The 14,015-nt window shown below is 31.8% G+C and overlaps 1 protein-coding gene across 1 annotated transcript; it reads right to left on the bottom strand.

The window, feature by feature from the left end:
* Nucleotides 1–4,804: 4,804 nt before the first annotated feature.
* On the bottom strand, nucleotides 4,805–5,965 carry LOC144545544 (uncharacterized). The gene has a single exon (XM_078294112.1). The coding sequence runs from the start codon at nucleotides 5,948–5,950 to the stop codon at nucleotides 4,820–4,822; it is 1,131 nt and encodes a 376-aa protein (XP_078150238.1). The 5' UTR covers nucleotides 5,951–5,965; the 3' UTR covers nucleotides 4,805–4,819.
* Between the last annotated feature and the right edge of the window lie 8,050 nt (nucleotides 5,966–14,015).

Below are 14,015 nucleotides of genomic sequence, written 5' to 3'. Positions count from 1 at the left end.
TGCCTCCGACCATCTCTTCCCCTCAATCAGACAACACCATTCGCCTCCTCCAACGCTCCCACTCAAGCATCTCCCCCAAATGCCCAATTCGCTGTACACTACCTTGTCGAATCATGCGGTCTTTCCTCCGAAGAGGCACTCAAAGCTTCCAAATATATCCACCACCTCAAGTCCCCTGATAAGCCCGACAAGGTGCTGCGTTTCCTGAGAGATATCGGTGTAAGCGAGTCAGATATAAAAACAGCTGTGTCCCGAAATGCTGGCATCCTTTGTTCTCATGTGGAAAAGAACTGGAGACCAAACATCACCAAGCTCCAAGAGGTTGGCTTCTCCATGGAAGACATCTCAGGTATCATTTCCGTAAACCCTGATTTGTTTGCGTTCAATTTTGTGTCAAAGATTGAGTTCTGGATGGGGGTTCTTGGATCGGTAGAGAGGCTTTCTGTGGTACTCAAAGGGTGGCGAGGTGGGCTTATATCTCGCAGCTTGGAAAATGTTATCATGCCCAACGTATCTTTTCTTATGGAGCTTGGTTTATCTACCCATCAAATTGTTCGGGTGATCAGACAAAGTCCTCAATTGATTTCATCTAGGCCTGAATATGCGAAAAGAATAGTTGAGAGGATTGATGAGTTAGGCATTGATCGTTCATCAGTGTCTTTACTCGAAGCATTGATTAATGTCAGCTGGATGAGCCAACACTCAATAGATGCAAAGCTAAATAATTTGAGAAATATCGGGTTTTCACAAGAGGAGGTAGCGCATTTGATTTGTAAATTCCCTTCGTTGCTGAGTAAATCAGAGAAGTTGGTGGCCAGAAAAATGGAGTTCCTGATGAAAGAAGCTGGTTGTGATAAGTTGCATGTGATCCAAAATCCATTTTTGTTTTGTTACAACTTGGAGAACCGGCTGATTCCCCGAAATATTGTTAGAAAGATTTTGATGTTAAAAGGAATTCCTGTTCCAAAATTTGCTACTTTTGCAAAGCCAAGTGATGAGAAGTTTGTGGAGAGGTTTATTCTGCCATATGAACATGTTATTCCTGGGCTCCATCGAGCCTTTGCTGATGCTGGAAGCACTGAAGCTATTAATTAGCTTTAAGAGTCTAAAACTAACTTTCTTGCAGACTTAGATACTTCAATTTATTTATTTTTATTTGGCTAAATTTTGTATTACTTCTTTATAAATTGTTTAAGTCTCGACCATCAGTTTTGTTAAGATTTAGCTGTTAAATTTGTAACTACACATTTCTTATTTGTTAAGATTTAGTTGTGCTTTTATGAAATTAAAACTGTTGGTTGTTGTTCATGAACAGGCAGAACAGCAAATAGATCAAATAATAAATATAGGATGACAATTCCTGGGAATATATGAATAATTTTATATAATTTTGGAATTAGATGGTAGTCTGGCCATTCTATTATTTGTTTAATTTCTAATGGAAGAATTATCATTCTGTAAAATTGAATCCAGCTCTGCTAGTTTGTTGGAACCCAGGACCAAAAGCTCTTATGGCATATTCCAATAGATGATGTCTGATTTTCTTTTCTGCTGAATAGTTTTATTTTGCATATATAGACTTCATATCCTACCAGCTACATAATAGTTTAGAGGGAGCACAATCTTAGACCATTCATACAGTTTCATGCCTGTGATTTAGGGTATGATCGGAATGAGAGGATAATAAAAGTTCAATTCATTTCAACAGAATAGAGTTGAAAAGAGATGATTTGGAATTGAATTTTAGTGATTAAAACGGTTAATTTAGAAAGAAGAATTGATTTCAAGATAAATTAAATAAGTCATAAAGTTTATCTTATTTACCGTGATGCCATTAGAAAGTTTTCCTGTCTCCTTCTCATTCAACTAATTTCTCTCCGCTCTCTCTCCCTTTCCCTCTCCACTGCTCCCCTCCTTCGTACCAGAGAAAGAGAGAGATGAGTCAGCCAGCAAACATTTCTCCCTTTCTCGAGTACTCTTCTGCCCAGTTCTCCAATCCAGAAACATCTCCTCTCCACTGCTCTCTTGCTCCAGCACAGCGCTCTAATCAAAGAAGACAAGGGTACAACGGACTTTCCACGTCAGCAAATTGAATTCTCGCGAAATACCTTCCTTTTTCCCGTGATTTCGCTGTAGGATTTAGAGCTCTTGAAATTCCGTCGAATCATTTCTATTCTCTTTTCTTTCTGTGTTCCGATTAGCAGATTGAGAATGAATTCTAATTCTATTTCTTGTTTGAGCAAAAATTACTTGTTCCAATCACACCCTTAATCTTGCATGCTCGATTGGCTGCCTGAACCAGTGTTGTAAATAACAGTATGAGGTCATCGGACAGATAGGGTATTCTCCGGCGATTAATCGGAAATAATCGGTCAATTAGTTGAAAAATTCCATAACGGTTTGATCACCGCCAACGACTAATCAGCTAATTAATCGGCCTAAACGGTTGGGTTTTACAACACTGGCCTGAACTATTTGTTGGCTGGCCTACATCCTTTCTTGTCTCACCTCATGTGGCATAATAAAATAAAATTTATGAAACTTTTTATTTATTTGGTAAAACAAAAAAAATTGAATATATTAATTTTTGCAATATAAAACGATAAATTATTTCATTGAATTTTCAAAATAATATAGAAGATCCAGATTCAATTTACAGAATACTAATTTTTACAAAGTAACATTAGTAATTAAAACCAATAATGGCTTGTATGTTGGCCAGATTACAATCGACAAGTCAACATTATATAAAATTATTCATAATCATACCCTTCAGGAGATGCCTGGTTTACCAATTTCCTTCTATTCTTGAGCTTGACATTTACAAAACAATGGTTTCAGGTAATCATTTTGTCACAAATTGAGCACTCCAATTGTACCATGCTGGTCGGTCCTAAACCCTAAACCCTAAACCCAATAACCAAAGTCATCAAATCAGATCACTACTGTTGTAACTAACAAATATATACACAATACTAATGATTCACATAAAACATATTTCCAAATCATAACTAGACTAGCTAGCATGCCTAAACAACAATCAAATTAAGAAATCCTGACCTCAAGTATTGTCAGCTGTAATTATTTTTTATCTATTTACTGTATCATGAACAATAACCAACAGTTTCACCTTCAAAAGATGAAGATTAAGTTTGAATCGCAGATTGGAGTCATCTCTACCGAAGATAAAAGTAATGTGTAGTTGAAATTTACAAACTAAACCTTAACAAAACTGATGGTCAACAAATATTTTACACATTGTTATAAACTGGTGCCGACTTAAAAAAAAAATTATAAAGAACTAATAAAAAATCTAACCAAATAAAAAAGTAAATTCCAGTATCTAAGCCTGCTATTGAAGATACTTTCAAAGATGATCAATACCCTCAATTCTTCCAGCATCAGCATAGGCTCGGTAGAGCCCAGGAATAACATGTTCATATGGCAGAACAAACTTCTCCACAAACTTTTTATCACTTCGGTTTGCAAAACTAGCAAATGTTAGATTTGCCACAGGAAGTCCTTTTGAAACAAGGAGCTTTCTAACAATATTCCGTGGAATCAGCCGGTTCTCCAAGCTGCAACCCAAGAAAAATGGATTTCGGATCACATGCAACTTATCACAACCAGCTTCTTTTATCAGGAACTCCATTTTTCTGGCCACCATCTTCTCCGATCTAGTCAACAACAAAGGGCATTTACTAATCAAAAGTGCTACCTCCTCTTGTGAAAACCCGATATTTCTCAAATTATTTAGCTTTGCATCTATTGAGCTTTCGCTCACCCAGCTGACAGCAATCAATGCTTCGATAAAATATACTGATGAAAGATCAATGCCTAACTCGTCAACCCTCTCAACTACCCTTTTCACATATTCAGACGAACCAAATCAGTTTCAGGATTCCCGTGATTTGCTTTTGTCTAACCAAACTATCGCATGAGTTTCTTGAGGAAATGTCGTCAACTAACTACGAGTAGGTCAAGTAAACTAATAGCTCATTTCTTGGGAATTAAGTAAAGGAAACTAGGTCACCGAAAGTCTCAGATGATTCAGTTTGACGGTCCAGATTTAATTTCAGCCAGTGGGTGATTGAGATGGCACTGGCAGTAGGGGGCAATATTATTTGTTTTTTGAGATGCGTGCTAAATTAAAATTTCTATTTTCAGACCGTCCGATTCAATTCTACTCAGTCAGGTAACTGAGGGGATACGAATTCAGGATGTAGGCCAGCCAACAATAGTTCAGGCAGCCAATTGAGCATGCAAGATTAAATCACAGGCATGAAACTGTATGAATGGTCTAAGATTGTACTCCCTCTAAACTATTATGTAGCTGGTAGGATATGAAGTCTATATATGCAAAATAAAACTATTCAGCAGAAAAGAAAATCAGACATCATCTATTGGAATATGCCATAAGAGCTTTTGGTCCTGGGTTCCAACAATCTAGCAGAGCTGGATTCAATTTTACAGTATGGTAATTCTTCCATTAGAAATTAAACAAATAATAGAATATGTGTCGGCCAGATTACCATCTAAAAGCCAACATTATATAAAATTATTCATATATTCCCAGGAATTATCATCCTATATTATATTATTTGATCTATTTACTGTTCATGAACAATAACCAACAGTTTCAATTTCATAAAAGCACGACTAAATCGGAGTAAATAAGTAATGTGTAGTTAGAAATTTAACAACTAAATAAAATTGATAGTTGACAACGATGTTACATATTAATACAAAATTTAGCCAAATGAAACTAAATAAATTGCAGTATCTAAGTCTGCAAGAAGTTAGTTTTAGACTCTTAAAGCTAATTAATAGGTTCAGTGCTGGCAGCATCAGCAAAGGCGCGATGGAGCCCAGGAATAACATTTTCATATGGCAGAATAAACCTCTCCACAAACTTCTCATCACTTGGCTTTGCAAAAGTAGCAAATTTTGGAACAGGAATTCCTTTTAACATCAAAATCTTTCTAACAATATTTCGGGGAATCAGCCGGTTCTCCAAGTTGCAACAAAACAAAAATGGATTTCGGATCACATGCAACTTATCACAACCAGCTTCTTTCATCAGGAACTCCATTTTTCTGGCCACCAACTTCTCTGATTTAGTCAGCAAGGAAGGGAATCTACTAATCAAACGTGCTACCTCCTCTTGTGAAAACCCAATATTTCTCAAATTATTTAGCTTTGCATCTACGGTGTGTTCGCTCACGGTGCTGACAGAAATCAATGCTTCGACAAAAGATGCTGATGAACGATCAATGCCTAACTCATCAATCCTCTCAACTATTCTTTTCACATATTCAGGCCTAGATGAAATCAATTGAGGACTTTGTCTGATCACCCGGACAATTTGACGGGTAGATAAACCACAATTCTCCAGAAGGAAAGATAAGTTGGGCATGATAACATTTTCCAAGCTGCTAGCAATTAGTGCAACCCCTCTCGCTTTGAGTACCACAGAAAGATTATCTACCGATTCAAGTACCCCCATCCAGAAATCAATCTTTGACACAATATTGAACCGAAACGGAGCAGAGTTGGCAGAAATGATACCTGAGATGTCTTCATTAGAGAAGCCAACCTCTTGGAGCTTGGTGATGTTTGGTCTCAAGCTCTTCTCCACACTGGAGCAAAGGATGCGAGCATCCCGCAAGACGACTTTTCTTATGTCTGAATCACTTAGGCCAATTTCTCTAAGGTAACAGATCACTGCATCAGCGTTATCAGGGGACTTGAGGTGCGGGATAAGCCGGGTTGCTCTGAGCGCCTCATCGGAGGAAAGGCTGCACGATTGGATGAGGTACTGTACAGAGAAATGACAATTTGGGGGCGAGGCTTGAGTGGGAGCGTTAGACGAGGCGAGTGGTATGCTCCGATGGTGGGGAAGAGATGGACGGAAGCAAGGGTTACTACACAGGTGCAGACTGGTAAACATATTCTCTCACAAGTGGCAAATGGCGGTAGAAGTGTAGGTTTCTGTTTACCAATTTTGACCTGAGACGGCTTCGCACAGAGTTCTTTGTTTTCTGTTTTATTGTGGGCTTTTGGGCCTTTTCATATCTGAGTCATCAACGACTCTCGTCCAACTCTTCGACTCAGATTTACGAAATTTTTTTATTATAAACCATAATTAAAAAAGGGATGGGCTACGCTACTCCATGGAGTAAAACGTGTTTGTATTCTATGCTGTATTTTTATTTTAAAAATCTAAACGACCGATTCGAACAGTTAGATTTGATCTCCATATTGAAATGTGCTTGGAGGCCAAATTTTACATTTTTTTTGAAATTTTTTACTATTTATTAAGCATTTTTCAAATTTTCTATTTTGCTGTGAACAGTAAAAAAATAGTAAAATTTTCTAAACCATCGGATCAGCAATTTTAAAAAATGCTTAATAAATAGTAAAAAAAATTCTAAAAAAATGTAAAATTTGGTCTCCAAGCACATCAATATGGAGATCACATCTAACGGTTCGGATCAATCGTTTGGATTTTCAAAATAAAAATATGGCGGCATGGAGCACCAACTCATTTTACTCCATGGAGTAGCGTAGCCCATCCCATTAAAAAAATATATATATATTTATGAAACTAATATGATTATTTTTTTTTTTACAAAATCATAAGAACTAATATGTAGAGTGACGGGCACAAAAAGAATCAGATTTTTCATTGTAGTTCTATTGTAGTTTACTCGAACGTAAGATTTGGTCGACTATGTACGCTAAATTATAGATTAGTGTCATATAAGCTCCCTTTTTATTAGAAATTAAGACCAAGTGAATTCCAATAAACGATATAAGATGATTTCTTATAAAATTTCATATTATTGGTTGGATTTAGCTTACTCAATTTCTTAAGTATCGAGGTTAGAATCAATACTATAATTCAGAATGAAAAGAAAAAAAGAAGACAAAATCAATCTATTATGAGTTTCAATTTATTTATTTTGAATCATTTTTATCTTCTACTTGTGTTGATTCTTCTGATTCTTCATATTTGGTAAGGTTATTGAAGATTTACATGTAGAAAAATAACATTGGTCATTATTTATTTGATAATTTTTGTAACCATCAAAAGTAAAGTTTAAATTTAAAAGTTAATATTATAAGCATGATATTTATTATGAAATTAGATTTGGTATATGTTTTATCAATTGTCAAGTTATTTAAATTATTCCACGGTTTGAGTTAAAGACCAATACATCACCAAACAATACACAAAACTATATAAAATTTGAGAAGTACTCAATCCACATTTCCAACAACATTAATATAAATTTAATTTTTAAAATTTTCAAAATTAATTGAATAGATTCGAAATTATTATGATTATTTAGATAAACTATTGTTCCATTCCATTACATTTTAGCACTTTAGATTGAACCTTTCAACGGTTTGAATTAGAGCGGTACAAAATAGCTCAAACTCGTAATTCGCTCATAACTCACTCGTTAACTGCTCGTTTTAACTCACTTATTTTACAACTCGAGTCAGTTCTAACTCGAGTTGGTTGACTCGTTTAATAAATGAGCTGAGTTTGGGCATACCCCAACTCGCTTATTAACAACTCAAGTTACACAAAATTCATCACAATAAATCTCATGCCCTTCTAAATGACTTCTAAGTTGTTGCTTGGATTTTTTTGTTCTATTAGTTGTCTTGTTAATTATTTTTTAATTGTTTATGTTTAGATAAACTCTTACTAAATCATTTGAATTGTTTGTATTTAGATAAACTCTTACTAGTATATAATTGTAACTAAGAAAATTGACTGATCAAACGAGTTATAAACGAGTTGTGAGCCAACTTGAGTTGGTAATGAGATGAACTCGAGTTGACTTTACAGATCATTTTTGACATCTCAACTCAAGTTGATTCGCTCATTTATTAAATGAGCTGAGCACGAGTTGGTGGTAACTCGCTCAAATTCGGCTCATTTACGGCCCTAGACTTTGAATTTACAAATCTTAATTCATCAACAAACGGTACTCAAAATATATGAAAATTTACAGGTACTTTATCCACACATATAACAACATTATTACAAATTTATTTTAAAATTTTCAACATTATTAGAATAGATTTCAAGAAACATTATTAAGATTACGAGTATGAGAACTATTATATCACTTTATAAATGTTTGCTTGGTTTAGTACTGGTGCCAAGATTAATTAAATCAGTGGCATGCGCACTTATGTTCAAAAAACAAATCAGTTGAAAAAAAATTCATATGGACCTAATAGGAATTCTCCTAATATTAACTAAATCAGTTGCATGCGCACTTTCTTTATTTATTTTTTTGACAAATAATAAATTGAAAATAATCACAAGTGAGAGGATTGAAGGGCCCAAAAGACCCCAACAAAACAAACAACATGCTTTGTGCCAAATTCCAAGTAATGATTCAAATCATATCTGATTTGAAATAAAGGTACAATTTTTTTTTTTTCTTTTGCCGATACTTCAGAATTTTTCAATTTTTGCGAGAATGAAAAATGCGCTAAACTCGTGATTATTTTTCAATTTTTTTTCTTTTCTTTTACCAGCTTATTATTTCATATTTTCATGGACCAATGATTTTTATTTTTTTACCGCAGTGCGTTAGTGCATTATTGACTGAAAGCCACTTCAAAGGCAGTGCACAAACAGACTCAACCATTTTTCTGTCCGTTTCACACGCAATCCAGTAAAACAGTAAGTTACAGAATTTTACTTGGGTAAAATACTAAAATGTCACAAATAAATGTCATGGCTATAAAATTGTGAGGATGGTTTGATAGTATACATTTTGATCTCTATTGTGTTCTCATTTTTTTGTTAAAAAAAAGCTTGCTTTTATATAAAAAAATTCTAAAAAAAAAAATTAACCATCATTAAAAAAAATTTATTTTAGTAACTACTGAGATTCTATTTTTCTAAATTTTATAACTGAAAAATATAATACTCAAATTGAAAATCATTAAACGTGATTTATATCATGTAAACTATAATTGTAAAAAAGTCGTAACTTTTTGAATTTGTTGTTATGAGTAGAACTAGGGTGTTCTTAAGTTCATCAAGTCTAAAACTCATCAAATCGGCTTTAAAAAAAAAAAATCTGAACCGTTCAAACATGCCTGCTTTACGAGTGATGTGTCTTCATGTAAAAAAAAATTAATTTTGCACAGAGTCAAGTGGTCAAAAAACATTCAAAAAATTAATGCATTAAAATTAATTTATTAATTTTCTAATTTTGACCGCTTGACTTTATACTAAATTAATTCGGATGTTTAAAATTTTTACATGTAGACAAATCACTCATAAGATAGGCAAGTTTCAACGGTTATGATTCATTATTTAAAACCAATTTGACAAATTTTAAACTTGAGTTCACCAAATAACTTGATGAACTTACGAGCACCCTAGTTCTACTTTGTTGTTATTGATATCGAGCTATCAAGAGCTTGTAAAATTTGCAATCAAACGTTGATTTTTTTTTTCTTCTAAAATTTGTGCATCCCATTAAAAAGAATCAAATGTCCATTCTTTACTTGTGTACAAAGAATGTGATTTATATTATATCTTGCAAGTTATTTATATTATTTTAGTTTTATATTTTTCATTAATGATTGACAAATTAGATGTATGAAAAATGAAAACATTTGAGCTCTTTTCGAAAATAAATGGTTAAAATACTACCGAATTTCTCAAATCTCATGACATACCACAGACGATAAATTATTCAACATTTGATAATATATGTGTTTTTTTTTTTAATGTCATGAATAAAAATATCGGATAAAATAAGGAGCCTTCTGGCTCAGCTCTTGGGATTATTTTTTATAAACCATGAATAAAAAATAATATTTTATCAAACCAACTTAATTGCTTTAGTTTTTACAAAAACCATAAAAACCGAAACATCATTTCGGTCCGGATTTTTTTTTTGAACCGAAATATCATTTCAGTCCGAGGTATCTCAAAAAAAAAAAATTCACATCGAAATAACATTTCAATTCTTATGATTTTGTAAAAATTAAAACAAACAAGTTGGTATGATAAAATATATTTTTTTATTTATGGTTTTTAAAAAAAAAATTCGAGCTCTTGAGTAGTCACAACTCACAAGTGACATTGTACAAATATAAACAAACACATTTATGACCAAAGTGCATTAATTTCTTACAGGCTGGAATTATATTATCTTTATTTAGCAATCTCTGCTGTCCCTTTCTAACACTTGATGGAGGAACCATAAGTCCATAACAATTAACACAAACAGTCAAATTCTGGGTCCCCTTTTCCTGTCAGAATCATAGTGGCACCATTATCACAGTGCATCTGAATCACTTGATTTTGATCCAACGTGCCAGATCATGCTATAGCTTGTAGGAGAGATTTTTTATAAGTTGAGTGATTCTAGATTTCGATTTTAAAATGAGAACTAGACATTACAATACTGTTGAAATCATAAATTATATTTATTTTTAGCAGTGTTCTAAATAGCGGCGCTATAGCGTTTTCAGACTTTAAATACTAGACTATGAATCAATTTTTTTAAGGTTCAGATTGCTATTGTTTTTAAATAGAACAATATAAATAGTTTATTCCATGATACTTAGTTTTTTTCTAATAGGAAAAATATATAGTTTATGCCATGATGTTTAGGTTATTTTGAATAGAAAAAGATTGATAGTTCAATATGAATATTCTAATTCCTTAATTAATTTTATGTTACTTATCGCTCTATGAAACTTTAAATAATATTGATAATTAGTAGAAATATAAAATATTTTTAATAAAAAAAAAACTATGTATGATAGCTTTCGTCATAGCTACGCTATTCGTGATAGCTTTTTTTTAGTCTTTCCGCGATAACGCAATAATCGATATTTAGAACCTTGATTTTTAGGTTTTTTTTTAACTATTTTTTTATAATTTGAGAAAAGTGGTACTACTGGAAGGAAAAAATTTATTCAACTGTTTTTCTCTGATCCAAAAAATGATAAAATTAATCTGAAAATAATATGAAATGTGATTTTTCTTAATATTTTAGTACGTAGATCACAATGAGCAGTTAGAATTAGCCGATTGAAATTTAGGCCCGTAACACTGATAATTGGTGTGGTTCATACTAGAATTGTTTTTTGCAAATCACCCCCCAAAAAAAAAATTTATGAAGAAAAGATGAATACAAAATAAAGCAAATTCTGTCAAAAAAAATTATGTAGTAAATTTGAAGAAAAAAATATTTTTTAAAATGTTAAATTAACGTACAATGAGAACACAAATTAATTATATTAGAATCTTTGCATGATAATACAAAATGGTTGTGCCATTTCAAAGAATTACACAATACATATCTTAAACAAAATAAACACACTTTTAAATAAGAAGATAAAAGTAAGAACACATTAGTTCTTTAATTAAAATAAATAAAAAGAGAAAACAAATAAAATAGTTACGATAGTTTTTAAAACCATATATAGGTATAATATAAGTTATGTTGCATGAAAATAGGTATGAGTATTGTGTCAGATACGATACAGATACGATGATACGATAGTTTTTAAAAGCATATGAATACAGCGAAATGGATATCAGATGCTAATACTAGCTATATGTACCTGATACAGATATGGATACGGATATATACATAGGATATATAAATTAAATAAGAAACCTTAAAAATCGATCAATTTTATGAAGTATAAATTTCGTGTGCATGCTATGAGGATTTGAATTTTAAAGCCTTGGTTAATTTTTTTTTTATTAAAAGTCCGTAGGCGATATTTCATTAATCAGGACAAAATTAATTGTACATTGTTTTGTACTAGTACATATAACATTTGTACCAATACTTGCACTATTACAATTGAAACCCCTTTACAAAAGTAAACAAGAAAAATCAGAAGAAAAAAAAAATAGAACCAAAGGTTACTACGCTCAAATTAGTAGATAGCAAGGTTCTAAATAGCGTTTATCGCGTCATAGCAGGGAGCCTAAAAAAAAAACTATAGCAAATAGCATCTCTATAGCGAAAGCTATTCCACATAGCATTTTTTTATTTTTATAAAAATTATATTATATATTTGTACTAAATATCAACATTATTTAGTCTCATAGAACAATAAATAATACCAAATTTATTAAAAAATTATAATATTCATATTGAACCAATAGAAAGTCTAAATTGCGACTCAAAATATCTATAGTAATACTAATATCATAAACTATCGATCTTTTTCTATTCAAAATATTTTCAACATCATAACATAATTTATCTTTTTTCTATTTAAATTTCAAAATAACCTAGAAATTGAAAAGAAAAAAAATTCATACTTCTAGTAAAATAAACAAATAATCCTTGAAGAAATTCTTGTTAGTCCCTAAAATTTTCATAATTTAGCAATTATTTATTTGATTTATCATCAGTTAAAAAGAAATCAAGGGCAAAATGAAAAATTTATTATAGCGGACCTGAATTTGATATAATATAATATTCATCAAAATTAAACAATATCTTCACCATCTATTTATTTTAAAGCCCATATAAATTGAAAAAAAAAAAGCGCTCATGTTGCATAGCGCGCTATTTGCGCTACACGCTATGCGCTATAGCGGACCGCTATTACCGCTATAGCGTTCGTAGCTCAAAGAGATATTAATAAGTGCATCATCACATGAAGACAAAAGCAATGTAAATTGAATATTTGCAACATTCAATATAAAAAGTGCAAATTAAATATAATTATGTTTTTTTTAGTGATGATCCTTAGACCGTGCTCTGGAGAAGAGTAGAAACACTTTCATTAAAGGAAAGGAACAGAAACGAAGAAAAAGAGAAGAAGAATCTGGTTTGCCACGTCACAACTCTGCTCTAGAGGAAAGTAATCGAAGAATGAGAGGAACGCACTACTGTAGCGAGGGTAAGCCGCTGTACAAAGTTTCAAAATTCGTAACTCTCAAATCGGGATGTAGGTTTCACTGTAGCGAGGAGAACTGCATTCGAGATCTTCTTTTTCCTTCCTCTGAGCGTTGCGTTTGTGGAGCACAGCCTTATAAACTAGTTAGGTGGTTGTAAAGCAAAATAAATGTTGAGTGTGCTACTATTTGTTACTAATTTTTTTTAAGAAAATAACTATTTGCTAATCTTGAGACTTTTAAATTAATAGAATTGCATGGTTGTTAAACGGATTAGGAACTATTCAAGGAAATATTGTTCTTGCTAGAGACCAATCAATTTCTTTTTTTTTTTTGAAAATAATTCCCACTAAAAAGGATTTTGTTTAACATAATGTAGACAGGCGATCATATTATTGATGGACAAGCTGGGGATATATGAAAATTTTCATTTCCCTAAATTAAAATATATTTTTTATTTTTTTATTTTTTTCATTTTTATAAAGACAAAGTAGGCTATAAGTAATGATATACAATTTCAAAGGTTATCGATTTAAATATACAAAATTACAAATAAACATGTCTATAAAGGGAAAATAATTCTTCCTTAACAAATATTTCTTCTTAAATTTTCTTTAGGCTTTATAAAAGCTTAATTCTCCTAAACACCGTTTCTTTAGAAGGATTTCATTTTTCTCCTTTTACTCAAAATTTTAAACTTAAGACTTATTGCCTAATTTTCTATTCAATCTTTTTCTATTCAAACTTAATTCTCCTAAACACCGTTTCTTTAGAGACCAATCGATCTTTTTCTATTCAAAATATTTTCAACATCATAACATAATTTATCTTTTTTCTATTTAAATTTCAAAATAATCTAGAAATTGAAAGAAAAAAAAAATTCATACTTCTAGTAAAATAAACAAATGATCCTTGAAGAAATTCTTGTTAGTCCCTAAAATTTTCATAATTTAGCAATTATTTATTTGATTTATCATTAGTTAAAAAAAATCAAGGGCAAAATGAAAAATTTATTATAGCGGGCCTGAATTTGATATAATGTAATATTCATCAAAATTAAACAATATCTTCACCATCTATTTATTTTAAAGCC

This window comes from Carex rostrata, chromosome 28 (genome assembly GCF_964058835.1).
Source record: "Carex rostrata chromosome 28, lpCarRost1.2, whole genome shotgun sequence".
NCBI classification, from domain to species: Eukaryota; Viridiplantae; Streptophyta; class Magnoliopsida; order Poales; family Cyperaceae; genus Carex; species Carex rostrata.
Note: the sequence above shows the minus strand (reverse complement) of the source record. Positions and strands in the feature narration are given on the sequence as shown.

Bases quoted from the DNA above. Each gene is read 5' to 3' on its own strand.
- LOC144545544 (XM_078294112.1), bottom strand. From the start codon at position 5,950: ATGTTTACCAGTCTGCACCTGTGTAGTAACCCTTGCTTCCGTCCATCT.